Genomic DNA, 25538 nt, shown 5'->3' with positions numbered 1-25538 from the left:
CTTTGCCCCCATCTCCTGCATCTCTAAATTTTTCCATTAGGAAACACTGTCCTGAATGGAAAGTTTGAAATGAACGAAATGCAGTAACGTAACCGAATCAATCACACTATTTTCCTTCTTCTCGCCCAGATCATGAAAGACATGGCTGTGTTAGAATTCGCCGTCCGAATTTAAACCCAGCTGGGACTAATTCGCATTTTTGTGTGTTTGTATTTAAACATGGCTCCTGTTTTCTCGCGTTCACTGATTCCCCCTCGATCTACAATGAGCTTCTTGTGCGCAAGCAGCGCGCAAGAGCGAGGGCTTCTTTGGCGAAGGCGCACCGCCTACGTCATGGATTCCTGAGCTCTGTGGGCTCCGCAGGAAAAGCCCTGCTGCCTCCGACATGGAGCTGCTCCAGGGTCTCCATGGAGATGCGCATAAACAGGAGGAAACACTGAGGGAATCCCGTTATTTTACAGCATTGGCCCATATTATAAACAGCCCGAGCTGAGAAGGAAGTCGCTCTCGGTGCTCACAGTAAATCCTAAGAGCAACAGGGGAAAGAAGTCAGTTGCAGTTCTACAGTATTTTTATATACACATCTGATCTGAGGGATTATATTTTCTCTCGTTTTTATTTTTTGTTTATATATATCTGGTTTTCTACCTTTTTTTTCTTTCTTAGTTTGAACTGTATTTCCCTCCAAATGTTTAAAGATACTTGGAGACTGGCGCAATACCACAGCATGAGGTCGATGGATCAAGGTATGGATGGCGCGTGCAGAAGGGTTGTGATTAACTGGTAATCAACGTATTTGATTTTATTTGTTGTTGTTGTTTATTTCATATTTACTAAATGATATATGGTGTCCAGAGCTAAAACACGAAAATATAATGCCTGACAAGTTGCATGACAGCAGGACAGAAGCAGGATTATGTAGACTTTTCCCTGCATGTTAAGAGTAACTTCTACGACAGAGTCATCCAAGATTCGTTGTATTGCGCGTGTGAACAGGATTCTCCTACAGCATAACATTTAAAGATCTAACACCTTATATAGAAAATGCACTGGGTTTATTTAACCTCACACGTGGCTCATCACTAAGCTGTACTTTAGTCTTGCCAAGCATTTGGTTTAAAATGCCTTCAGAGAACACGCAGTGCTTTATTATGTCTTATGTCTGGTGTGTGCTACGTGTCAGTAGGTGGTCAGGGAAGCCCGTTGCTTTTATAGCGCACAGGACGCCCACCCGCGCACCTTGCGTTTGCTTACGTGTGTTGTGCTGGCACGAGGATGCGTAATAAAACTACACGAACAAGCACAAGCAGGGATCATTTCTCCCAGGCGCTTCGCCATAAGCTTCAATGAAGTTTCCTTCTTCAAGTAGTTCATATTGCTGACGTCTGTCCGTCCGGACGGAGATGCTGCGGGTCCCAGTGCGCTTCACTGCAACATACTCAAGGAGTAACATGACATGAGTGCAGGTAGACATGGACATGAAGACTACTCACTTGCTTATTTGTATATATAGTGTATATATAGTGGGTCTTGATGGATGGATCAACAATAGAAAATGTTTAAGACACTTTGATAGCCAAATTTGATGGTATAATCATTTTGTGTGTTTGATTATTGAAAAAAAATGCATTATGGGTTAAGGCACACTATGGCACACCCATGCCACTATGACCTGGTATACAGGATGGCATCCTGTAATTCCTCAAAACACACTGGAAAATCAGGGAAATCGAAAAATGATTTATTATGTATGATATTTGATGCTTAGATAGAATCCTGTTTAACGCACAAAGAGTGCGTTTTTTTTTTAACAATATCTAGCCTAGTACATTTTAGAGTTAAGTGCCACATGGTTAGAATATGAACCGGTGATGGGTTTCATGCTCTTTTTCTGTCAATGTTTTGTGTTGAACACTCGAGGGCAGCAACATGTAGGATCACAGGCTGCGTTCAAAAACCGTTAAAACGCTTGTTAAGAAGCGTCAGATATCAACAGGAGGCGTTTATCTCCTCTATCTGTACAGTTCTAAGCTCACAGACACTCCCACTCTCTGTCCTCTGAAACTGATGGCGGAAGTTAACGTTTGCGTCTCACGGCTGCATCACTTTCACGCACAGAGCGCTTCTGGTTCCCTGATCTCCTCATTTACACTCCACATTCTCAGTTTCTTAGACCATTCTTCTGTAATTTTATGGTTCAGACTTTGAGACAACTTGCAGATAAGGCAGATGAGCTCTTTTTACCAAAAAGAAAAGGAGAGTGAGTTAAGGCTCTCTGGAGATCTCACTCAAGTGAACTCCGAGGAGCTGGAGTTTGATTACCTGTTTAACTATGAGCCGCCTGACAGCAACTTTCCTTCTGGAGATCTTAAAGGTCTGTTTTTACATAGTCTTTTATGTCTATGGTTTGTGGAAGGGTGTGTGGGGGTGTGTGGAATAGATTATTGATGTTTAATTGCAGTGCAGTGGCAGTGCAAAGTGTGCAACGGTGTTTTAGACAGAATAAATTGGCTATGTGATGTCTTTAAGTGTAAGCATTTTACTTATAGTTGTTTCTTATCTGTTTAGGGTATAGTTTTTGATATTCAGGTTAGATGACATTTAAATGAATGTATGATGACATATTATCAATGTTTGGAAATACCCAACAGCCATTTCTCATTTTCTTGTTCCCTATATGTACTGTTTTAAAAGCCAGTTCCAAAATTGTAGTTAAGAAAAGTGCGATTTTCTACTCGCTTGACTCTTTCACACCAGTTTTTACTCTCAATTTGATAGTGCCAAAAACTCAAAACTCACAGTCTGCATGTTTTTTTTTTTGTGTTATTGTTTTATGTCACTATTTCAAGTTTATACTCAAATAATCGAACAGTAGCTGATTAGATGGTAAAATAAATTCTGTGCCATTTTATTTTCCTGCTTTTCCATGCCATTTGTTATTTATAGTTCTAGATGTTAAACTCTGATATATTTAGCTCAAACCTAAATATGAAACAAAGGTGTACGATGTAAAAATATTTGAAAGCATGGTCAGAATTTTTTACCATATTGTCCAATCCTGCTAATGACCATACAGTATTAATCTATGTCCTCGTGTTTTTTAGATGACACCGATCTCCACATACACGCACACCCTTACCCCTTGGGCGAGACTTCCCCCTACACTGAAAGCAGCACTGAAGCTCTTTCTGGCTATGAGCACCTGGGGCCTAAAAATTACGTAGAGCAAGTAAGATCTGGTCCCCAAGCTGTGAGCCCCAGGATTGAGATCACGCCATCACGTGAGCATCACAGCCATGGGACCAACTCACTCCATGACCCACTGGTGAATGCCAGCCCCAGGCCTACACTCACTGTGCCTGGTCTGGATTGTGCCATCTACCGTGAGCCTCAGTGCCTGAGCCCAGCCAGCAGCAACTCTTCAACCTCATGGCACTCTGAGACTTACTCGCCTTTCGCATCACCCTGTGTGTCCCCAGGTAGTGGGCAGGTTGTGGCTGGTGAGCTGTGTCCTCGCTTCCAAAACATCCACACAGGCTCTCCTCGCACCAGCCCAGGCACATCACCTCACACTAGCCTGACTGAGGAAAACTCGTCTCCGAGGCCCAGCTCTCGCTCTGCCTCGCCTCAGGGCAAACGCACCTACGACATGTACAAGAACCCAAATCTGGTGGCTGCTGCTCGATCACGAAGTCCTTCGCCACATGGCAGCCATGATGATCGTCATACTGGCACCCATTATGGCTCCAACAGCGTGAAAGAAGTTGTCAACGGGTTTGGGCCAGTCTCAGTACCCACAAAGATTGTCAGAACCACACAGCCACCCTACACTATATACCCAGACGACCATGGAGAGAGCTACCTGGTGGAACAAGACGTTAAGACCAAAGCAGAGCCATACTTTGTCATTCCAACAATTTGGCCCAATAAGCTGGTGCCTGGGATCTGCAGGTAGATTCCAGTCAGCTCCCACTGCATAAAATACAGCACAGGCAGATCTTCACATTCAGTCAGACCAAATGAACACTAAACATTAAATGTAACACGTAGAAACCATTTCCTGGAAGACTTTCATACTGAGTAACTGTATCTGCATCATTCCAACACTCATTTCAGTAAACAATTGAAAGTTTTGGGGATTTTTGGTGAAGAAATCTGAGTGTGTTTTTTTCCCCCACAGCATCCCTATAACCTCTCTGCCTTCTCTGGAGTGGCCTTTGCCCAGCCGCACAGACCAGTATGAGCTGCACATCGAGGTGCAGCCCAAACCTCACCACAGGGCACACTATGAGACCGAGGGCAGCCGGGGGGCTGTTAAAGCTCCAACTGGTGGACATCCAGTGGTACAGGTGTGTGATTTTTTAAGCTGTATTTATCAATGAAACAGCTTATTAACTTTATCATAATATTATATAATACAACATAGGAATCTAACAGCAATATTTATTATATTATCGACAACACGCATGAAAACTAGATTCTTTCAATTATTTACAAGAATTTCAGAGCTTAGTACTGTGTAGGTCATGTTTTTGCTTCAATGACTGTATACTCAAGCTGGCATGGACTCTACAAGTTTGTGCAAGACCTCATGATCCATTTTTAGATCAAATCCATCGTGTCTTCTGAACACATGCTTCACTAGAAGAGATTAAGCATGAGGAAAATCTGACCTTTTGTACAAAGCATTTTAAACGGTCAAACAATTCTTATATTTAAATAGGGATCTAGAAATAGTTAAGAATATTAAAGATTCAGTATACTGAATATTTACATTCTTTGTTATAAATATTTGTATAGAGATTTGTAAACCCGTCTGTTTCTTTCCAATTTTTAATGTTCACTGTGGTCTCAGACGTTGAAGCTCCTTTCTAACCCCGAGAACAATGTCACAAAAAAACCCCAAGCAATCTACAACAGATGGAATAAAAAACTGTTCTGACAAAGAAAGACATACAGTATACAAACAAATAAGAGTGGGAGTGACATGGCGTTAGTTATGGAAACTTTCTGTCTGTCACACTGAGCTCTGCTTGTGGTAGTTGGGTTTTGGGTTATACATCACCTTCGGTGACTTACGTTAATCACACCTACAGTTTGCTGCAGATATCAGACTTCTTTGAGAAGTGAAAGACAGAGGAAGAAAGAGACCTTGAGACTCAAAAGTAAAGCCATCCTCTTCTAAACCCCGATATGCAGTTATTAATCAGTACAATATAGACCAGGTGTAGAGCGGAAGGAGTTAAAAGGATATTGAAAGGATGATCAGTATGAGAATGAACGAGCAGAGGTCAGCGATAATGATTATAGCTGCAGTTCTTACCTATATTCCAATGAAGCAATTGGCCATGGGCATGATATGTTTAGGAAGTGAAAGCTTTTGGGGCAAACTCTCTGGAATCCGTAACAGCAGAAGAGTCACAATTGTAGAAGCATTATGCAGAAGTAGAACATCAGTATGACCCGAACAGAGGTCCAGAGGTCCTCATTTCAAACGTTTATTTCTACAAAATTATCTGGAAAGACTATTTTAAAGGCTGAAATTAATTCCTCTTTTTAGAAATAGGCTTAATGGTCTTATATTGGAGGAGTTTTACACACAGTTTAGTTACGTAATGCAGCAAGTGTTGTATTTAATTTGAGATATATATATATTTGCTGTATAATTAGTCCTTCCAGGATTTTGTAGACATTCAGACTTTTTCAAAAATCTTAGTTTAATAACCTTGCATTATTCTTAAGTAGCTCAAATTATGACATAAAAAATGTGATCTTTTTCGTACGTGAATTTTTATTTAATATTCTGTTTACAGGTTAAACACTGTATTATGAAAAATTAATATTGACACAGATGCCCTTGTGTGCGTGTGTGTGCGTGTGTGTGTGTGTGTGTGTGTGTGTGTGTGTGTGTTAATCCTGGTAATCTTACACTCTTCAATCTGTCGGTGAAGAGACTGGGTCTTTGTTTTTGATTGAGTTCAGCATTATATAAAGTAGTTTGCTATTTTATTAGTTTGATTTCACTGTTATTTCTATTCACTGTTATATAAGTTTATCTCGATACCATAAAAAAAACATAGTATTGTGACGGTGTTGCAAACTAATACAAAGTTCTACTGATTGTCCGTGTCTTCATGGTGACCAAACTCTTAGATGGCTTAGTTAAGACAGAGAAGCAGTGCTTTCACTGTGCTTTTATAGATGATTCTAGATTATATAGAATCAGTAAAAACCAGTGTTTACAAATTTTTTCATGACATTTACTGTAACCTATTCAAACCTAAAGTTTACACTAGTTCTTGTACTGACATGGTGTGGATGTGAGTTCACATCATGTCACGTCACGTCACGTCGTGTCACGTCACGTCACGTCTCACCTGTCTTACTACATGACCTCGTGTCCCTTGACAGCCTTGTTATGTGGTTTGCCTTTTTTTTTTTACTGATTACACTGTTGAATCAAGGGTCAATAATAATTCTCATGTATGTTTGTGTGAAACCTGACAGAATAAATGCAAAACCGTTTCGCCACTGTGCATTTGTGCTTTTGGGGTTTAGATAATTTTAGTTGCTTCTTCATGCTTTGTGGTTTTTGCACACTTCCTTCCGATGTAGTCCCTTGGTTTTTGTTGAGTGCTGATCTAATTTGTGTTTAGTTTGTATGTGTTTGTGTGTCTGTGTGTGTGGGTGGATGTGTGTGTGTTATAGTCTGTGGATGTGTGTGTGTCCTTCTCAGAATTCACATGACTGTCTCTTAACTATTCTCAAAATCTCATGAGGTTTTATGAATCAGGATGCCTGATAGTTTTTGTTTAAATTCAAAGAAAAAGGGGCTGCTGATGTTTGTCTTCCTGCCGGACAATAATTCACATTCATCCATAAGCTGAATTTAGTGGAGATATCTTGAGCACTGCTACAAAAGCATTCACAATGCGCCATTTCTTTTTTTTGCCACCTGATTTGTGTGAGAGGGTGAGATGTGAAGACGTATGATGTATGATTGCATGTGTACAGGGGTGAAAAAGAGAGTGATATAGCTGTGGTGATTCTGGTTTCTTGTGATTAGGGATTTTTAGACTGATAGCAATGATTGAATGATTCTCAGATTGCATCTTAAGTTTATCATACAAACCCATCAGCAGACAGAGTTTATTAGCAATTAAAAGCTTTTAATGTGCTTGTTCTATATAGACTTACACAGAGACTTGTAGGTTTTATTTATTTATTAAAGAAAGTAAGGAGGTTTTAGTTAGGAGTTGTTGTTAGGAGTTTATTTATTCAGGCATCTTTACAACAGTGGGCATTCAAGTTACTTGGTAATGTGCATTTTTTGTCTTAATCACCATCAAGAGAGAAAGAAAAATTCCTGAGAACGTAACAGCTGCTCTGAAGTAAGTGTCAGAGTTTTGTTGATGTTCCACAGCATTAAATGTAACTCAACATTAAACCAATTTAAAAAAAATAATGAACATTATTTAAAGATATTTATTTAATTGGCAAAGTATAAATAGTGGCTATTTGTTGTGGGACGTGAGGAATAAAACCCTTCCAGATGTAGAAAAAAAAAAATTCAGACCCTGTCATTTAATCCATACTTTATAAAGGTATTTTGACCATTTCTGAAGACATCATCCGATTTACAGAAGAAATGATTAGGAATGAACATCTCTGAGCAGAGCTGAGCAATACGCTTTATTTTCTTTCTGCTGCTCCATATTATGTTGCTACTCTATTGTATTGTGATTAGTTTTGCCCTGCTGAGCTTTTTTTTTTTTATTACAGAGGTGGCCATCATAGATGTTTCCTCTGTCACGGCGCTGCCATGTTTTGCATATGAAAATTCCCCTTTTCATCCTTCTGTTAAACAGGGCCTTTATTTACTTTAAGGATAGAATACATAAAAGAACATTTTCTAGTGAAAGTGTTAATATTCTATGAAGAGAAAACATCAGATTAGAAATAAAAAAATACCCTGGTTTAATAATTAATAATAATAATAATAATAATAATAATAATAATAATAATAATAATAATAATAATAATAAACTTTTATTTTGTACAGCGCCTTTAAAAGTATATTATTGCAGACTTGAGTCTGTCTTGGTCTAATTCTAGCATCGGTAAGTTAGTTAAGTTATAATATAATGTGTAGAGATATATTAAGAGTGCTGATTTCCTCCTAGTTAGTGGGTTATTCCAGGTAAAATAGTAGTTGCGATAATAACAATGGTTGTGAAAGCTTTTCCTGAAGAGCCCTCACTAGTGACCTGTGGATTTCCTGCAGACTTTTAGAGATTAAGGCACAGCAAAGAGAAAACATCTGTGGCTTGTAAGACAGTACAGACGCTGCTGGCTTGCATTCAAGCTTGCAGGAGAAACTGAATTTTCCAGCAGTGGGTCTGTTCAACCACGTGTGCAGAGTTAGGACTAAATTAGTACACCATGCACTGCAGCTCCCTGCTCACTCAGTAGGAGGGTAAAGTGCATAGTGTCTGATCATCTGTGTAGCTGAAATCCTCCTTTTCACTTCATTACATAGTGCTTAAGAAGAAAGTCTCTTTTTTGTGCAACTTTAAGCTGCTCTATGATTTTAGTTGAGGATTGGTAAAAGGATGTGTTGTAGGTAACTGAAACCACACATCAGGCCAGATGTTTTATCATTTTTATTATCTTTTATGACATATTAATTAATTTGAGAGAATAACTAATTGTATTTTATTTCTTTTCTTCAGCTACATGGATACAGAGGCAAAGAGCCGCTCGGGCTGCAGATCTTTATCGGCACGGCTGACGAGCGGATCTTGAAGCCCCACGCCTTCTACCAGGTGCACCGCATCACAGGCAAGACCGTGACCACGACCAGCTATGAGAAGATAATCAATAGCACAAAGGTGTTAGAGATCCCTCTAGAGCCAAAGAACAACATGAAAGCAATGTAAGTCAAATATGCGTTAAATTAAAGAGAGAAAGGGTGTCAATAAACACCCAAAATTAAGATATATAAAAGATAATTTCTTTATACAATGTGATTTTTTTTTTAGCATACAAATAATTTTAGAAACAAATAAATATTCTATCCAGTGAAGGTAGATACTTTAACGGGATGGTAAGAAAAATAGACCTATATATCTAAAAGTTTTTTAACCTACCGCCAAAATATAACAACGTAATAACCAAGATTAAAGAATCAAACGATTTACAACATTGTAGTGTAGAATAGGACATTTTCTATACTCAAATCCCAACTCCAAGGTTTTCCTTTCGGGGGAACTCTACACTGCGTCAGGAGCTGATGCTATAAGCAGCGTTCCCACAGCGTCAGCCTTGACGCAGTGTCTCGTTCTCTTCTCAGGGAACTGGGTTACGTACGTAACCTGGTGTAGTTTGGTTCAGCTTTTACTTCAAAGAGAGAAAGAATTCTTTTAAATAAATCTTTTCACTGTGCATTTTGTCAGCAAGCTAAATATAAAGACTTCTTTCAGTGTATCAAGACAAATGTGACCTCTGATCAAAACAGTACATTTTCTACATTTAACCACGACTCTGTATTAGAATCGACTGCGCTGGGATTCTGAAGCTCAGGAACGCCGATATTGAGCTGAGGAAAGGCGAGACAGATATCGGGCGGAAGAATACCCGTGTGCGACTGGTGTTCCGCATCCACATCCCCCAGCCAGGGGGTCAATACGTGTCTCTCCAAGTGGCATCTCATCCCATTGAGTGTTGTGAGTAAAAATGGCTTTTGATTGGAAAATAATTCAGCTTCCTTTTCATAATCGTAGCATTCGCTGAGATGTAGTGTATAATGTTTATAACATAACTGCAGTAGTAGTGTTCCTGTTCATACACTGGGCTTCTGTGCTTAGATTAACCTGCTGTAAAAAGTATTAGCATGGAAAGCTCAGATTCAGGAAAATATTGACTTTGCTCTCCTAGATTTTTGTGGATTCTGTTATATATACCCATTAAATGTGTTATTCTGTCATTTTCAGTATCCTGTGTCAAATGAGGAAAAGACAGGATCTGGCTAGCTTATTTCCTCCTTGGTTAGGAGTTCTGTGTTTTTGTTGGATTTCATGTAAAGTGTACAGAAAAACAAAATCTCATGGATGCGACTCATACTGTATGCACAAAATTTGGGGGAAAAAAGTGTTTCTTGTCCTCTGATTACACTCACTACCAGAACAAAAATAGAGGAAGAGAGAGGGACAGTGACAGTGCACAGAAAGAGGATGCAAAACCCAAGCCTCATGAATAGGACATCACCCAGATAACGCAATCTGCTGTTTGCTCAGTCCTCCCGTTCAGGCCAGCCGTCACTGCCTTATTGAGGAGCCCTGTTTCCTAAGTATTATTCACATGACTGACTCAGATCATAGTGCACCTGACACATCTGTCCAAAGGTCACTGCTATTTGGTTGAATTTGCTTCGACGGATATTGAATCGGACTTGTGAGACGATAAGCCAGGAGAAGCTGTTTCATGGTTGCATAGCTTCAGCAGTTACCAGCTTTGCTTTTTTTTGCTGAACAAATAAGAGCAAGTTGTCACAGCTATGAGGAACCGATTTGGCATCCTTTAACGTGATGGCAAGCAAACACTGCAGAGTCATGACACACTGGCTGAAGCAAAGTGATTGATGCGTTATAGTTGCCATAGTGCAGACAAATTGTTTACTTCTGATTTTTATTGTTAGCCATTACTTAAGTCTTAACAGGAGTCATAAGTGGACTTTTGTAACTACATATATTTTTCTAAAGCTTCTCACTTGTACCAGGATGCTTTATCTTGAGATTTCTTTATCCATAGTTGATGATGTTTAAAACATCATGTTAAACATTTAAAACATGTTTGATATTTCTGCTTTAAAACATTAAACAGTTAAACGAGAACATTATTCATTGAACCATCCAAATGTGTACATCCTTACAGCTCAAAGATCTGCACACGAGCTGCCCATGGTGGAGAAGCAGGACATGGACAGCTGTTCAGTGCTCGGAGGTCAGCAAATGATCCTGACTGGGCAGAATTTCAGTGCTGACTCTAAAGTTATGTTTACTGAGAAGACCCATGGTGAGTAGTATCCTGCACACTAGAGGCCATGATCTTTTAGAAGTCTTTTAGAATGACATCTTTATGTAATGTCAGCTAAAACAAAATGATGCAATCCATTAGCATTTAAACTAAGAACATTTAGTAAGTTTCCTTGGGAAATCCCTGCTCCATGGAACAGAACATTGTACAAATAGATACAAATAGGTGAAAAAATCAAATGGAAAAAAAAAAATCCTCAGTATCCTCTAGCATCCTGGAGGTATTAAAATGGCACATGGACAAAAACTTCATTTTATATTATTAATGGCATTACCTGTTATAGTCAAAGTTCAGCAATACACCTATATCTATCTAGACTTTTAAACAAGACCATTATTAAACCAATTAATAATACATACTTAGTGTTATACACTCATCAGTTTTTACGCTAACCCTAACAGTTTTTAAGCTTGGCCTTAAGCTAAGTTTCTAACATCAGTGTGCAGAATTGACATTTGAATCATGACCTTTTCTAATCTTCCTTGCTCACATTTGCATGACATTTAGATTCTTGATACAATGCGGTCTTGTGCTCAAACCCAAAAGTCTTTTCAAACTGTAATGAATGTACAGCAGGCAATCAATCAATCAATCGACCAATCAATAACTTATTAAGTGGCCACCTAACTAAATAATAGGTTTATGAAGTATTTTTATCCTTTGAGTAGGTGGTCATGAGTGATGGTGCTTGTTATCTGCAGGTGCAACTGTTATTGTGCACACATTTGGTCCATCATGCATGACATGCTTTGGCGGTGAGAAACAGATAGATTATTGAATGTTGCTTTGCCCTTCATCTGAGTTGGAATAGTTTTACACAGGGTGTTATTGGCAGCTCTGTTTAGAAAGATGGCCATAGCAGGTCATGCAAATTGCATTATACCAAACACTAAAGCTCTTATTGCGGGCTAATGATGAAGGTCTACAGCAAACATACCTGGTATATTTTTGCCTGCATTACTCATAGCTTGTTGTTTGTTTTCTTTTTAAAAAAATCCTACATTTGCTGTCTTGCGTATCCAAGGTGCGTCATCTAGTTTCTGTTTGTTGTCTGTCTTATGACTAGATTTTGTTTATGGTTCTCTGAGGTGTTTGAGGATACAGGTCTATGGTAAGGTGCTTAGACTGCTGGTGAATAGCTGTGACTCAGAGAATCCAGAGGCTGTCTGTTCAACACAAGGGCAGCTTTGAGACATTTAGACATGAACCCTCTGGGGTCTGCTTCAACATGAACTCTTTCACTCTCCTGTATGCTCGCTCACTCGTTCACTCGCATTTAGCAAATTTAGCATATTTTCTGGGGTTCCGTCCAGCATAATTTTACTGTACTGTGACAGCTAATTTTGTAGAAAGTAAAAAAGCTCAAGGAGGGATTGCCTTTGTTTTGGAGGGTTTCTCAGGATGACAAAATAATCTGGAACTGTGTTCCTCTGAAATCCCCCTGAATGGAAGACAGCTGTCTTTGGCCAGCATTTTCTTTTTGGCTTCGACTGATGTTGCTGTACTCAGTGAGCCAGCAACTACGCCAAAGCTGGGCTTCCTTCCCCTAAAACAAAATCCATGCTGCATTATATTAGAGGAAAAAAGAGCTCCTGTAGAAGGGGCTTTGGAACAAACTGCAAACAAACAAAAACACTAAGAAAACTAAGAAAACTGCGGTCGCCACCTGTCGTGAAATGGAGCAAGTTGATCATAAAACCTTGAGAATCTGATTTAACCTGGCAACATCTCTGGAATCCCCCCATCTCCTTGTGACTCATTTGAGCCATATGTGTCTCATTTTCAACTATAGAAGGGATTTCCCAGAATTGCTGAAAAAAAAAAAAGTAAAAATTATTACTGTTTGAGGAATAATCCTATTGGAATGTTGTATTTGGTAATTTCATACTGTAGGCTTTAAAAAAATCAACTTGAGATCAACGCTTAGAGAAATGGCATATAGAATTATAAAGTATAATCGCCAGTATATTTAGTTTATGGACATTTGTATAAAAGTTCAAAAGTCACCTTTGCATTTAAAATCCAACTCACTGAAGAATTCCATTAAAATTCACAGACTAAACAGACATGTTACAGGAAGCGGTTGAGTTTAGAGATAGGATCTCTCTCTGCCATTTCTATTGTATTGAGCATAGGAGTCAGGTGACACTGTAAGCTGTGGTATTGAAAGACAAGTGAGAAAAAAAAACATTACTTACATTCACCTGTCATAACAAAGATTATGAGTTGACACACTTGATACAATGAACAATTTATATATGAACAATCCTATTAGCCTGTATTATACCCATACTGCTGAAAATACAGTACCGCTATATCACCTAAAACTTTTATTTGTGGTACAGGACACTCACTCTCTGCTCATAGCATACCTAAAATAAATAGCTAAACAGATTTACATGCCAAGTTTATTAACAAGAGGTGACAAATTAATGGAAAAGGCAGTGGGCCTGTTAGGTTGTGGGGTGATATTGCTGGCATGGTTTGGGTTTAATTTGCCAGCTCTCCATCATCACCATGAAAACAACAGTTTAGGTGGATTGATCTTACAATATGAGTCTTAATCAATCTCTTGTTTCCTTTCTCTTTTTCACTCTCTTCATTCCATTTATAGATGGACAGCAAATTTGGGAGTTGGAAGCCACAGTTGACAAAGACAAAAGCCAGACAGTAAGTACAGTAAAGACAAATGTTTTTTACCAACATGACACCACATAACTGGCTGATGCTTGTCCCTTAGTTAATATTTTGCTTGATATTTGATTATTTAAAGAAAAAAAAAACACACAAGAGTGCTTGAGTTAATCTGGACTAAGAATCATAGTGTTAATTATCAGCAGTTAAAAATAGCCTCAGAATGTTTGCGTGTATGTGTAAAGGTAAATCTAGATATTGAAAAATAAATGGCACAAAGTTGGTTACACAAATGTCTAGACAACAGGCTACAGACTATTTAATTCGCTTCCAGATTTTTACAATATTTGACATTTCTGCTTCTGCCTCGAAGACACTTAACTCATAACCTTGCCAAAATCAATGAAGACTGTCTACAGTCATTTGAAGACTCGATATACATGAATGACTTATGCAAAAAAAAACCCAACCCTCTTATCTCTTTCTCAGAGCATGCTGTTTATTGAAGTGCCTCCTTATAGAGACCCAAGTATCTGCCATCCCGCTAAGGTGAACTTCTATGTGATCAATGGGAAACGAAAACGCAGTCAGCCTCAGCACTTCACATATACACCTCTGCCAGGTACTCTGCTCAAGTCAAGCATTTTTATAATCCCTCACAACTGCATCAAATCTGAAGTCTTACAAGATTACAGATAGTGTACCTTATGTATCTATTACAGGACATCAATTAAGTACCAAATTGCTTTTGTATTATTTTCCACAGTTTCTTCCATCAAAACAGAACCATTGGATGAATATGAAGCTGGACACATTGGATATATGATGTCCCAGACCGTGGGAGTGTCCCCGCACTCCTTTTACCATCACAGCCCCCGTTCAGTCCTCACCTCGGATAATGGTTTACTTCCCATCATGGCTTCCTGTCACCAGAATCATTCAGGAATCTCTCCTTCAGACCCCTGCTTACAGCAGCACATTGTGTATCCCCGTGCTGAGAAGAACCTAGGGTCCAGCTTATACATCCAAACCGGAGTTATGGTGCCAGAAGCCCATCGCTCTGTCCTGGTCCATACTGGTTCTGCACCCAAGTCTTCTCACTTGATTGGTCAGCATCCTGTCATCCAGTTTTCCCCGACCAACCATCAATTGTTAAGAGGGGGGGAAAATATAACTCCACCAGCCCAGGAACATCCGAACCTCTATTGTGAGGGCTACAGCCCACAAGGAACTCAGACAGCAGTGGTTTCACGTTCTCCAGCTGCACAAGCCCCCCAAACTCAGCATTACCCCACTGTCATTCATCAACAGCCCTACACAAACAGGCTTCCAAAGGACAGGTCCCCTCCTGGGCAAGTCCATCCACAAAGGTGTTCCTCTGCTGAGGAACAGAGAACCTCTCTTCCTGGACGAGTCACTGTCAAGCAAGAGAACCTGGATCAAGCCTACCTGGATGATGGTGAGTCTACTTGGTTACTACTTTAGTAGCTCATATCAAATAAATAGTTGTATACTAATAGGATGCCTAATAAGGGGTCTAATAAAGGGTCATTCTGTGTTATTCACCGGTGACATAAAGATGTCGTGAACCATTTCTGCAATGGAAACAGCAGCATGAAGAATGAGTATCGAATCAGGTGTTTTGTGTGATTTAGCATAATATGTGTACAATAGGCCCTGATAGTAATCTGGTCACAGATTATTCATAATTAATATGCTACATTCAATATATACATCCATATCACTTGCTCTCCATGAATGTTCTTCTTTTGATTGTGAAAGTTTAGTTGAATAATAACTGTTTTATAGGCCATCAAACGAGTGCTTTAGACTAAGTAATGGGGGCTTTTTAACCTTGGACAGAAATCAAATCAAATCAAATCAAATAAATAAATAAATAAATAAATAAATAAAACAGATGAGGATTTCTTGGATATGTTGACGCTGTTATGATGTGCAAAACAAGTTCTATGGCAACCATTGTCGAGGCAGTGGAATTGGCTGCCTGGCCGAGCTGAGGAAAGCCTCTTTGTTTGTTATACTTGGCCAGGGTTTCCCCTTGGTCTCAGTTCTGCAGGGAGAACCCACGAAAAGATTTTTTCCACTGAACGTGCTCCATCCAATGTGGCATGCAGAATTCCTATTTGCAGCTGCTGCGCTCTTCCAGAAAGCCAGCAAACTCAGTAAGATAGTGATTGTTTCGAACTCTGCAGGAAAAGGCACAGATGGAAAATATGAAGTCGAAGAGGAAAAAGAAGACTACATAGAGAATTTGGAACTGGATGGCCAAATAGTATTTCCCTTAGTGAACAGCAACAGAGTTTTTGTTGCCACATTCATGGCCAGTTACTATGAGAGGAACACCCCAAAGTTTAGCTGTTTTTATTGTTTAATACTGGCAGTAACACTGTGCTATTAGTCACCATGCTTTCATGTCCAAAAGAACACTGTTTGAATTATAATTTTCTTCTGGACATGTCATGAGCCACTGTTTGGGGGTAACAGGGGTCTGTAGAGGGTGAATATTTTCAAAATAGGCTTTCACCATTACATTGCCCTGTACACGGAGTAGCAGTTACTATATGGGGAAGGTCTTTCTCAAGTGACAGGCAGGATGAGAATTAAAAAAAATCCCCCATCTGCTGCAGAGGTGTCAATGTATTGGTTCCACCTACAGTACAAACATTTATGTCTTTGATGTCCTAAAAGCTTTCACACAAACTCACTTTTCATATGAGTCAACCAGGTCTTTCATCTTGTTAGAAGCTTTGCTAAGGGGTATAAGGGCTTTTGTGGTTGTTTCTCATATGAAACTTTCTGCAGAAACTGTGAGGATTCATGTTTCATTTTGAGCAATGAAGCGCATCTCATGAGATTTACTGAGATATCCAGCCTACATTGCAATTGCAAACCATTTCATGTAAAATTGGCTTTATATATACAGTGAGGAAAATAAGTATTTGAACACCCTGCTATTTTGCAAGTTCTCCCACTTAGAAATCATGGAGGGGTCTGAAATGGTCATCGTAGGTGCATGTCCACTGTGAGAGACATAATCTAAAAAAAAAAATCCAGAAATCACAATGTATGATTTTTTAACTATTTATTTGTATGATACAGCTGCAAATAAATATTTGAACACCTGAGAAAATCAAAGTTAATATTTGGTACAGTAGCCTTTATTTGCAATTACAGAGGTCAAACGTTTCCTGTAGTTTTTCACCAGGTTTGCACACACTGCAGGAGGGATTTTGGCCCACTCCTCCACAGAGATCTTCTCTACTGTAGATCAGTCAGATTTCTGGCTTGTCGCTGAGAAACACGGAGTTTGAGTTCCCTCCAAAGATTCTCTATTGGGTGTAGGTCTGGAGACTGGCTAGGCCACGCCAGAACCTTGATATGCTTCTTACAGAGCCACTCCTTGGTTATCCTGGCTGTGTGCTTCGGGTCATTGTCATGTTGGAAGACCCAGCCTCGACCCATCTTCAATGCTCTAACTGAGGGAAGGAGGTTGTTCCCCAAAATTTTGCAATACATGGCCCCGGTCATCCTCTCCTTAATACAGTGCAGTCGCCTGTCCCATGTACAGAAAAACACCCCCAAAGCATGATGCTATCACCCCCATGCTTCACAGTAGGGATGGTGTTCTTGGGATGGTACTCATCATTCTTCTTCCTCCAAACACGTTTAGTGGAATTATGACCAAAAAGTTCTATTTTGGTCTCATCTGACCACATGACTTTCTCCCATGACTCCTCTGGATCATCCAAATGGTCATTGCCAAATTAAGACGGGCCTGGACATGTGCTGGTTTAAGCAGGGGAACCTTCCGTGCCATGCATGATTTCAAACCATGACGTCTTAGTGTATTACCAACAGTAACCTTGGAAACGGTGGTCCCAGCTCTTTTCAGGTCATTGACCAGCTCCTCGCATGCAGTTCTGGGCTGATTTCTCACCTTTCTTAGGATCATTGAGACCCCACGAGGCCCCCATAGCCCTTTCCAGCCTTGTGGAGGTGTACACTTTTGTCTCTAGTGTCTTTGGACAGCTCTTTGGTCTTGGCCATGTTAGTAGTTGGATTCTTTCTGATTGTATGGGGTGGACAGGTGTCTTTATGCAGCTAACGACCTCAAACAGGTACATCTAATTTAGGAAAATAAATGGAGTGGAGGTGGACATTTTAAAGGCAGACTAACAGGTCTTTGAGGGTCAGAATTCTAGCTGATAGACAGGTGTTCAAATACTTATTTGCAGCTGTATCATACAAATAAATAGTTAAAAAATCATGTACAGAAAAACACCCACAAAGCATGAAGCATGATATATATATATATATACAAAAGCTTATGAAATATTGATGTATTATGCACTTAGGTCATTTTGAATGTCTGTGATAGTGAGGGAAATGAATAGGCCTTGCTCTCTTTCTTTCCTCAAGTTTATAAGGCTTTCAAGACAGAAATCTAACCCTAAAGCAAAAGAGAGGTAAAGTTATTCCAGATTGAGAATTGGGTCAGTTAGATAGACCACGTAAGGGCTGCACATTAGTTGCGGGTCATTAGGATCCTTCACAAATTGGGTTTAGGCTTGTACATAATAATATTTTAAGTAAAGAAAAGTCTCTTGATAAAAAAACATAATTTTTTTAAAAAGATGTTTGGATCTGAGGAAATGGAGGGTTTTTTTTTACCAACAGACACCAAGTGGTGTTTAAATTAGAAAGCATTTAGGGAGCAATCATATGATTTGTTTGTTTACATACAAAAGACTGAATTTCAGTTTAAATGTCAAAAAACTCTGAATTTCAATTTAAATGTCCAGAGTTACGTTGAGTTACAGAGTTACAGAGTTGAGTACGTTTATTATCTCAAGGAATAAAAAGAACATTTTTGCATTATGAGGTGAACAAATAACACAGAGGTCAGCATAGATACAAAGATACTTTATTGTACAGTACTTTATTGTACAATTTGCCTTCAACATATTTCATATTGTTTTTGTTCTGCGGATCAGAGATCATGGTGAGTAAGGAGCCAGTTTAACCAACACAGTGGTGAAAGCGGTCAGTCTGCCTAAAAATGTCTGGAATTTGCTAAGTAAGATTTCCTCAGAAAGTGAAAGTTACATTTTGATCACGTTTGGTATAGTAGTGTAATGGGCGTAATAAACATCACTATAAACCTTCAGAATATATAGTAGATTTAAACTTTAACATTTCAGCATCTGAAGTGATTATTGCTTGCTAAAATAATGAAATTATTCTACTTACGCCAATACCACTAATAGAAGTAATTCCCGAAAGTCTGCTTCTCCGTAGTGACAAAGCTAAAGCCCTGTTAAACTTTTCTTATATTGTGTGACATCATTGTTGAACAGGATATGGTCAAGGTGGCTAAGGGTCAAGGTGAAAAAGATATTTCCCAGTTTGTGTCTTTGGTGTCTTAATTTCTGGACAGGTGTTTTTTTTTTGTTTGTTTTTTTTTGAGAAACAATGTCTACTGACCAGACTTGTGGTTTAGTTTCTTCCTGTTTATCACTGTAACTTCTCTGTGGCTTTATTTTCTGTTGATTTTCAGCTTCCCCACCTTACACTCACACACATGCAACTTCTCTCTCTACTACACTATTTCAAACAGGTCATGCCTCATTGGTTTTTTTGCTTTTAGACATCGAAGGTACATGTAGAAATCCCCCCCCCCCCCGTTTTTCTACATAAACTGTACACTGAGTTTGTACACATGATCCATCTTGTATTCCACCTTTACTTTACAACAAAACAGTCCTTCAGAACGCTCAAATAATACTTCTATAGCCTTCTATCATCTTTAATCTTCATTGATGGTAAGATATTAGGTTTAGGTTTAAAGTTAGGTTAGCGAAGAGGTTACTCTTAAGGCAAAAGTGAAACTAAATCCGGAATAAAATGCAATACGGATGTTTTGGTCACATGTCCCCAAACGTTTTGGAGATCTAAAACATTTGGCAGACAGATTCATACAGAGCAATTTATATCAGCTAAGCAGCCCTATAGGCTTTGCTCAATGGTTCAGTTGATCTCACAAACTTCCAACCACTGAGCTCCCACAACCCTCTCCAGATGTTATGCCACTGGATATATGAGAATTGTTTTACATCAATATAAAAATAAACAATGTGGATAAATCTGAAAGTATAAATTAGCTTGATAGCTCAATCATCAAGAACCAGAAAGTTAGAAACAGTTTAAATCTACACTCTTAGAAAAGAAGGGTACTAAACTAAACATTTCATGTCCCTTGGATGATCCAAAGCAAGTGTCTATGAAAGAAATGTGTATCTTTAAAACTTTACTCTAAAAAAAAATCTAATTATGTGTAATGCTCAGTAAATATGTTTAAAGACTCCATGCATGTTTAAAGGTAAAGGTTATATATTAAAGGTACAAAAGATTAGAGTACTACCCCAGTGACAACTCCAATTTAGTGCTGTTTTATACACATATACAATACACATGTTTAGACATCCCCTTCCGCCAGAGTACACACTGTAACAGCACAGTTTACAGCAGTTTTTTTCCCTTGTCTAATGATTTTGACATGAATATGACCATCAGGTCAGTGTTAAAAAGGGAAAACGGTTTACTATGATGATCACCTAGTAGACTCTTACCACAAGGCACTGGGTTTGTCAGAAGGGACTTTCGCATTCACTCATCTCTTCTTGATTGGCTGACAGCTGTTGAGTAGTGTGGTAAACATTTGATTTGCAAGCATCATAAATACTGAGCGGATAAACGTCAAAACTTATGTACTGTAGCTTATCCATGCACAGACTCCACTTGTTTGCCTTCTATAAAATATTCAAATCACCATCAATAATTAAACCAATGCATCAGTCTGTCTTGCATAAAGGCCTCATACAAGTTTCACAACGTCCATGACAACACGACAATTTATTTTCTTAGACTGTAAAAAGGGGAAGTGATGCCTGAAGCCTATTACTAGTGTGGGTTGTGACCGTCACTGATAATAACACAGGCTTTGGCATTTTGCTGCAGTTTCAGGAGGTTGCAACATAAGCAGTGGCACCAGTGGTCTTTATTTTACATTTCAATAATAAAGACAAATAGAAAATACGAGCCAGATGAGTTATTTCTTTGTGAGATACATTCAGTCAGTTTTTCATAGAAGTGTATTTGTTTGTTTTTTCCCTCAGTTTTTATGTGTTGTTCATATTCACATTCTGAGACATTGGTTGTAGGGTTAAACGTTGGCACATGTGGTGCACTATATGCTTAGTCAAAGTAGAAGTCTCATCGATGCTAGTTGTCTTTTCTCAAATAATTCAATTTTGCTTAATTTATATGTTGTTTTTGCTTTTACCTATATTTACTATCATAAAGCAACTTTATAGAAATCTGGATACTGGTTTTGTAATCCTCTTCTGTATTAAAATGATCATTTATTACTCCACAGTTAAAATGAAGTGTGGCAATCATAGTTGTTATAATTACAGAAGCAGTTCTAAGCTACAACTATGCAGTATCTAGGAGAGCTGAAACAAGGGTGAGGCTTGGACATGAACTTTTTTAGGAGGTCATTCATTATGCTACGCATGTAGCATACAGTACGTAGAGGCAGAACGTGATTCACAAGTATACAACAGAAGTAGTGTAACTGTCATTTTTCAGAAGCATGTGAGGTGTGTGTAGCATGTCCAGAGCGTCTGTAATTTTTTTCTTTTATTTATAGTGGTGGAAATTATATTATGACACCTATAAATAATGTTTTAATAAAAATAGGTTCTGTGGGTGGACCGTAAAGGAAAATGTAAACAATGTGACAATCAAATTGATTATTATCTCAGTTAAAACTGGCCTTAGAGTCCACAGGACTTTATTTATAGGTGACATAACACAGACCCTCTGGACTTCATAGATTCCACATACTTTTGCTGTATAGATTCCCTGTTTGTAGGTTTTCACAATTATTATTTTTAACTTTGTATTCATGGCAGTTGTGCTGGATCATAAAAGTCAGTTGTCTCCCTTCTCCTGTGTCAGGATTATGCAAAGCACCTCATACACCTTGCTGCTATTCTTAGCATGCAGAAGCTGTAAAAGTTTCCATGTATGCCCTCCCTTTTAGTGAGGTTAGTGGAACAAGTGGAAATGGAGCTTTGCTGAATGAACTAAGGCAATGTAAAAGTCAAATAGTGTGCTCTCTCTTGTGGCCAGTTCTTGTCAGTGCAGTTAAATGATTCACAGTTTTATACAGTTAAATGATTCACAGTTTTATACACAGATTTTCCCACATTGAGATGTGGGAAAATATTTTATAATATAAATTATTATTAAGTATACTGAATTTTTAATGGTAGGGGCTTTGTGATTGAACTCGCATGGGTTAATTAACTAGCACGGGTCTCTTGAGCATTGACTTAATGCATTTGTTCTGAAAGTAATGCAGTTACTCTTCATATTCATAATGACCCTCTCTCGTCTTTTTCTCTTCCTCAGTTAACGAGATCATAAGGAAGGATCTGACAGGAGTGCACGGCCGAGCACAGTCATAAGGAAAAGGATGCCGCAGGAAGTGTGTGGGACTTGCAGTAGTGCCTTCTTCTCCCTGGATCCGTTTGCAGTTTGCAGACACTGTCACCAGCACTCACTTGGATTATTTCTATTTTTCGAAATATTTTTGACCTCAGAACATTCTGACACCAAGTAGATTGCTTTATAGCCCAGGCAAACAAATACCTTTGAAACCAGCTTTTTTTTTTTTTTTTTTTTTTGCATCAGTGTGTTCATTACTAAAGGCCTTGTAGTCTCAAAGTCTAGCAGTGACTGCTCATGAAATACAGCCAGGGTTAACCTGATTTGTCAGTTGTCGGTATCTTATGCTCTCATAGCCTTAAACGATTTTGGATAAAAAAAAGTTCAGTGTATTTTTATTCTTGTTATATCATAGTTCATAGCTCACTTTGGTAAACTCTCAGTTTAGTCCATCTGGAACAACTGATTCATTTTGAAAGACTGTGTATCTACCAGTGTCTGTCAAATCCTCAATAACTTTTCCCCCTCATTTTTAAAGAAAGTCTTAACAAGTTCTTATTATTTTGATTATTTGAGACAGTCAGAAATCCCCTGTTTACATGTGATATTTTACATGTGACAGTCCTTACTTTTGTTAAATGTTACCAGTTTTTCTATCAAATCTTCATTATGATAAAAGCTTCACTTTTTCCAATTGCAACTAAATGCACTGTTCTCATAGAGAATCCTTTAATGCACAGTGTGCACTTCCTGCCAGTGAATTATATTGTCTTGTATATAGTTTCACTCAAAATTGGATTTTTATTGACAAGATGTAATTAGATATTTTTTACAACATCTGTACATTTTCTTCTAATGTGTGAGTGTCTATAGGGGCCGAAAAATACAGAGCTGAATTTCTTTTTTTCTAGCAAACTATATTATGATATTTTGTGCCTTTAGCTATGAAGCTGTAAGCAAAACCTTAGAAGCGGTTTACAGATGAGCAGAACGATGGTTTCATATCTAACAGAGATTAGCGTGTCTTGCACTACATTCAGACTCTAACATCATCTGGAGTTCTCGACTTCTTCTGCTTCGTATTTCTACCTAATGTCTTACTGATATAGATATGTCTATAACTTTTTAAATATTTTTATAGTGCTATTTTACATCAGTTTTATAAATTCTACAGCTTGCACATGAAGTTTCCTTGTTATAAATGTGTTATTTTTTATCTTTTTATCTTTTTATCGTTTTATCTCAGAGTTGGTTTTGCCATAAATAATATGCTGAGCATATATGATATGATCTGATATGATATATGATACATGATATGTTTTAATTCATTTTAATCATCTAAATTCAAATCTATAAATATATTAGTGTCATCCTGGTACATCACATTTAGTAAGGAAAAAAAAGGTTAATCCTTTTTTTTTAATATCTTTTAAAGGGAATGAAAAATAAATTAGATGTGAAATTTGAAGCACTTCTGAAAAGAGTAATCTTTCGTGTATCTGTACATTTTTGGCAGAATTATTTCTTTATCGTATAATTAGGTATATTTATAGACGGGTGACAAATGCTCCCTGAATCAGTTGCTGATTATGAAAATATAATTCATATGCTCTCCTGTGGGAGATTTTGGACTGACAATTAGTCTGCACTCTCCTCCACCGTCATCATCCAGATTCTAATTAACCAAACTTTTTATAGGAGAATGATGTTCATTCCTTTAAACACCAAATTTCTAGAATCTATGCCAAAGATATTCTGTTGGACTGTGATGAACACCTTACTAAGACACTTTACTTAGTTTTTTTTCATTGAACCTTTTCACCCGTCTATATGTATACGTATATATATTTTTTTACTGGAGCCATTATCTAAGCATGGTGCTCTTAACATCATAGCAATCCCCTGAATGTCGACTCATTTTTAACTGTAAATACGATTTCCTAAATATGTATAAAATATTTCTTTACTTCTACTTTGTTACATTTGCTAACTAGTCAATAGGAAATCTTTATTATGTTTATGAACCAAATCAATTCCTGTCTTGTCATTTCCCATCATGTAACCATGGTTGTAATAATAATATATGAACTGCAAAATAGTTTCGCTGTTTTAGATTAATATAAGACAATGCCAATATTTGCCAAAGAGAAACTGTTATCTTTTGTTAACTTCAAGGCTTTATACCTGCCGGTTTTATTAATGCAGTCATGAGGTGAATGTTTAATAATAGTCGATGTCTGTCAAGAACATAAGCAATAAATCTGATTGAAGAATTGTTTCCATTTGTAATTGCACTTAATCAAGTAGTAAACCTGTATTGTTATGTCAGATTAAATGGTCGTTTCTTTATGGGGAACACAGTGCCTTAGTGGTGATCATGTTTACTTCACAACTCTGGGGTTGGGGTTCATCCAGTTCCAATGAATAGTGAATGAGAAGGAGCCAAACGTATATCTTTACAGGAATTCTATTGTTTACGAGATTATTTGATTTTATATCTCCTCCAAAATATTTCCTTATAATAAATGTGTTATTTAATTGATATATTTCCACAACATGTACAGTATATTGTGTTGACTTCGATGTTTAGCAGTTTATTTTCAGCTGAAATATTAAATTAGCTACTCATACTTCATGTCTGCCAGCTTGCAAATGGTGGCTCAGTCATCCACGACTCATAGCTAATACAATTTTATATGGGTTCAATTCCTGCCTCTGTGTGTGTCTGGAGTTTACATGTTGCAACTTTGCTTTGGGGTTTCTATTTCCTGCCCCAGTCTCATGACATGCATGCGTTGTAGGTGATTGGAATCTCTACATTGTCAACAGTGTGTGTATAAGAGAGAGATTGTGCCATGTGATGGATGGGTTTGCACCTTGTCCAATGTGGTCCCTGACTTGTTCCTTGAGATCTTCTCTGCAATACTGTGGAGGATAAGTGCTACAAAAAATAGATGGAGATCTACTAGGAAATTGATAGCTTACTGTGGTCTCCAATCTGTTGTGGACCTTTGAGAGAGAGAGAGCGAGAGAGAGAGAGAGAGAGAGAGAGAGAGGGAGAGAGAGAGAGAGAGAGGGCAAGAGAGAGAGAGATGTGTGTGCAGTCTAAATCTGATGGGATCCAAAACTGTAGAGAGAGAGAGAAAGAAAGAAAGAAAAGGTTTAATCAGAATCAGAATCAGATTTATTGGCCAAGTGTGTTGACACACACAATGAATTTGGTTCCAGCAGTTTGTGACACTCAGAGGTACAACAGAGTGAGTAGAAAATATGAA

The 25538-nt window shown here is 38.2% G+C and overlaps 1 protein-coding gene across 2 annotated transcripts; it reads left to right on the top strand.

The window, feature by feature from the left end:
* The first annotated feature begins 529 nt into the window (after positions 1-529).
* nfatc2a (nuclear factor of activated T cells 2a) lies at positions 530-24541 on the top strand. 2 transcript variants are annotated; one of them, XM_060894201.1, is made up of 10 exons: positions 530-746; positions 3105-3951; positions 4181-4349; positions 8733-8935; positions 9553-9725; positions 10933-11073; positions 13709-13764; positions 14218-14350; positions 14495-15187; positions 22228-24541. In XM_060894201.1, the coding sequence occupies exons 1-10, from the start codon at positions 689-691 to the stop codon at positions 22281-22283; spliced, it is 2529 nt and encodes an 842-aa protein (XP_060750184.1). In that variant the 5' UTR covers positions 530-688; the 3' UTR covers positions 22284-24541. The 2 variants fall into 2 exon arrangements, with proteins under 2 accessions (XP_060750184.1, XP_060750183.1); XM_060894200.1 differs by lacking the exon at positions 530-746 and adding an exon at positions 2079-2374.
* The last annotated feature ends 997 nt before the right edge of the window (positions 24542-25538 follow it).

This window comes from Tachysurus vachellii, chromosome 19, assembly GCF_030014155.1.
Source record: "Tachysurus vachellii isolate PV-2020 chromosome 19, HZAU_Pvac_v1, whole genome shotgun sequence".
Taxonomy (NCBI): domain Eukaryota; kingdom Metazoa; phylum Chordata; class Actinopteri; order Siluriformes; family Bagridae; genus Tachysurus; species Tachysurus vachellii.
This window is presented reverse-complemented; position numbering and strand designations above follow the sequence as displayed.

Bases quoted from the DNA above. Each gene is read 5' to 3' on its own strand.
- nfatc2a (XM_060894200.1), top strand. From the start codon at position 2,230: ATGAGCTCTTTTTACCAAAAAGAAAAGGAGAGTGAGTTAAGGCTCTCT. The intron at 8,936-9,552 runs GTAAGTCAAATA...ACTCTGTATTAG, and splicing joins AAGAACAACATGAAAGCAAT to AATCGACTGCGCTGGGATTC. The intron at 11,074-13,708 runs GTGAGTAGTATC...TTCCATTTATAG, and splicing joins GTTTACTGAGAAGACCCATG to ATGGACAGCAAATTTGGGAG.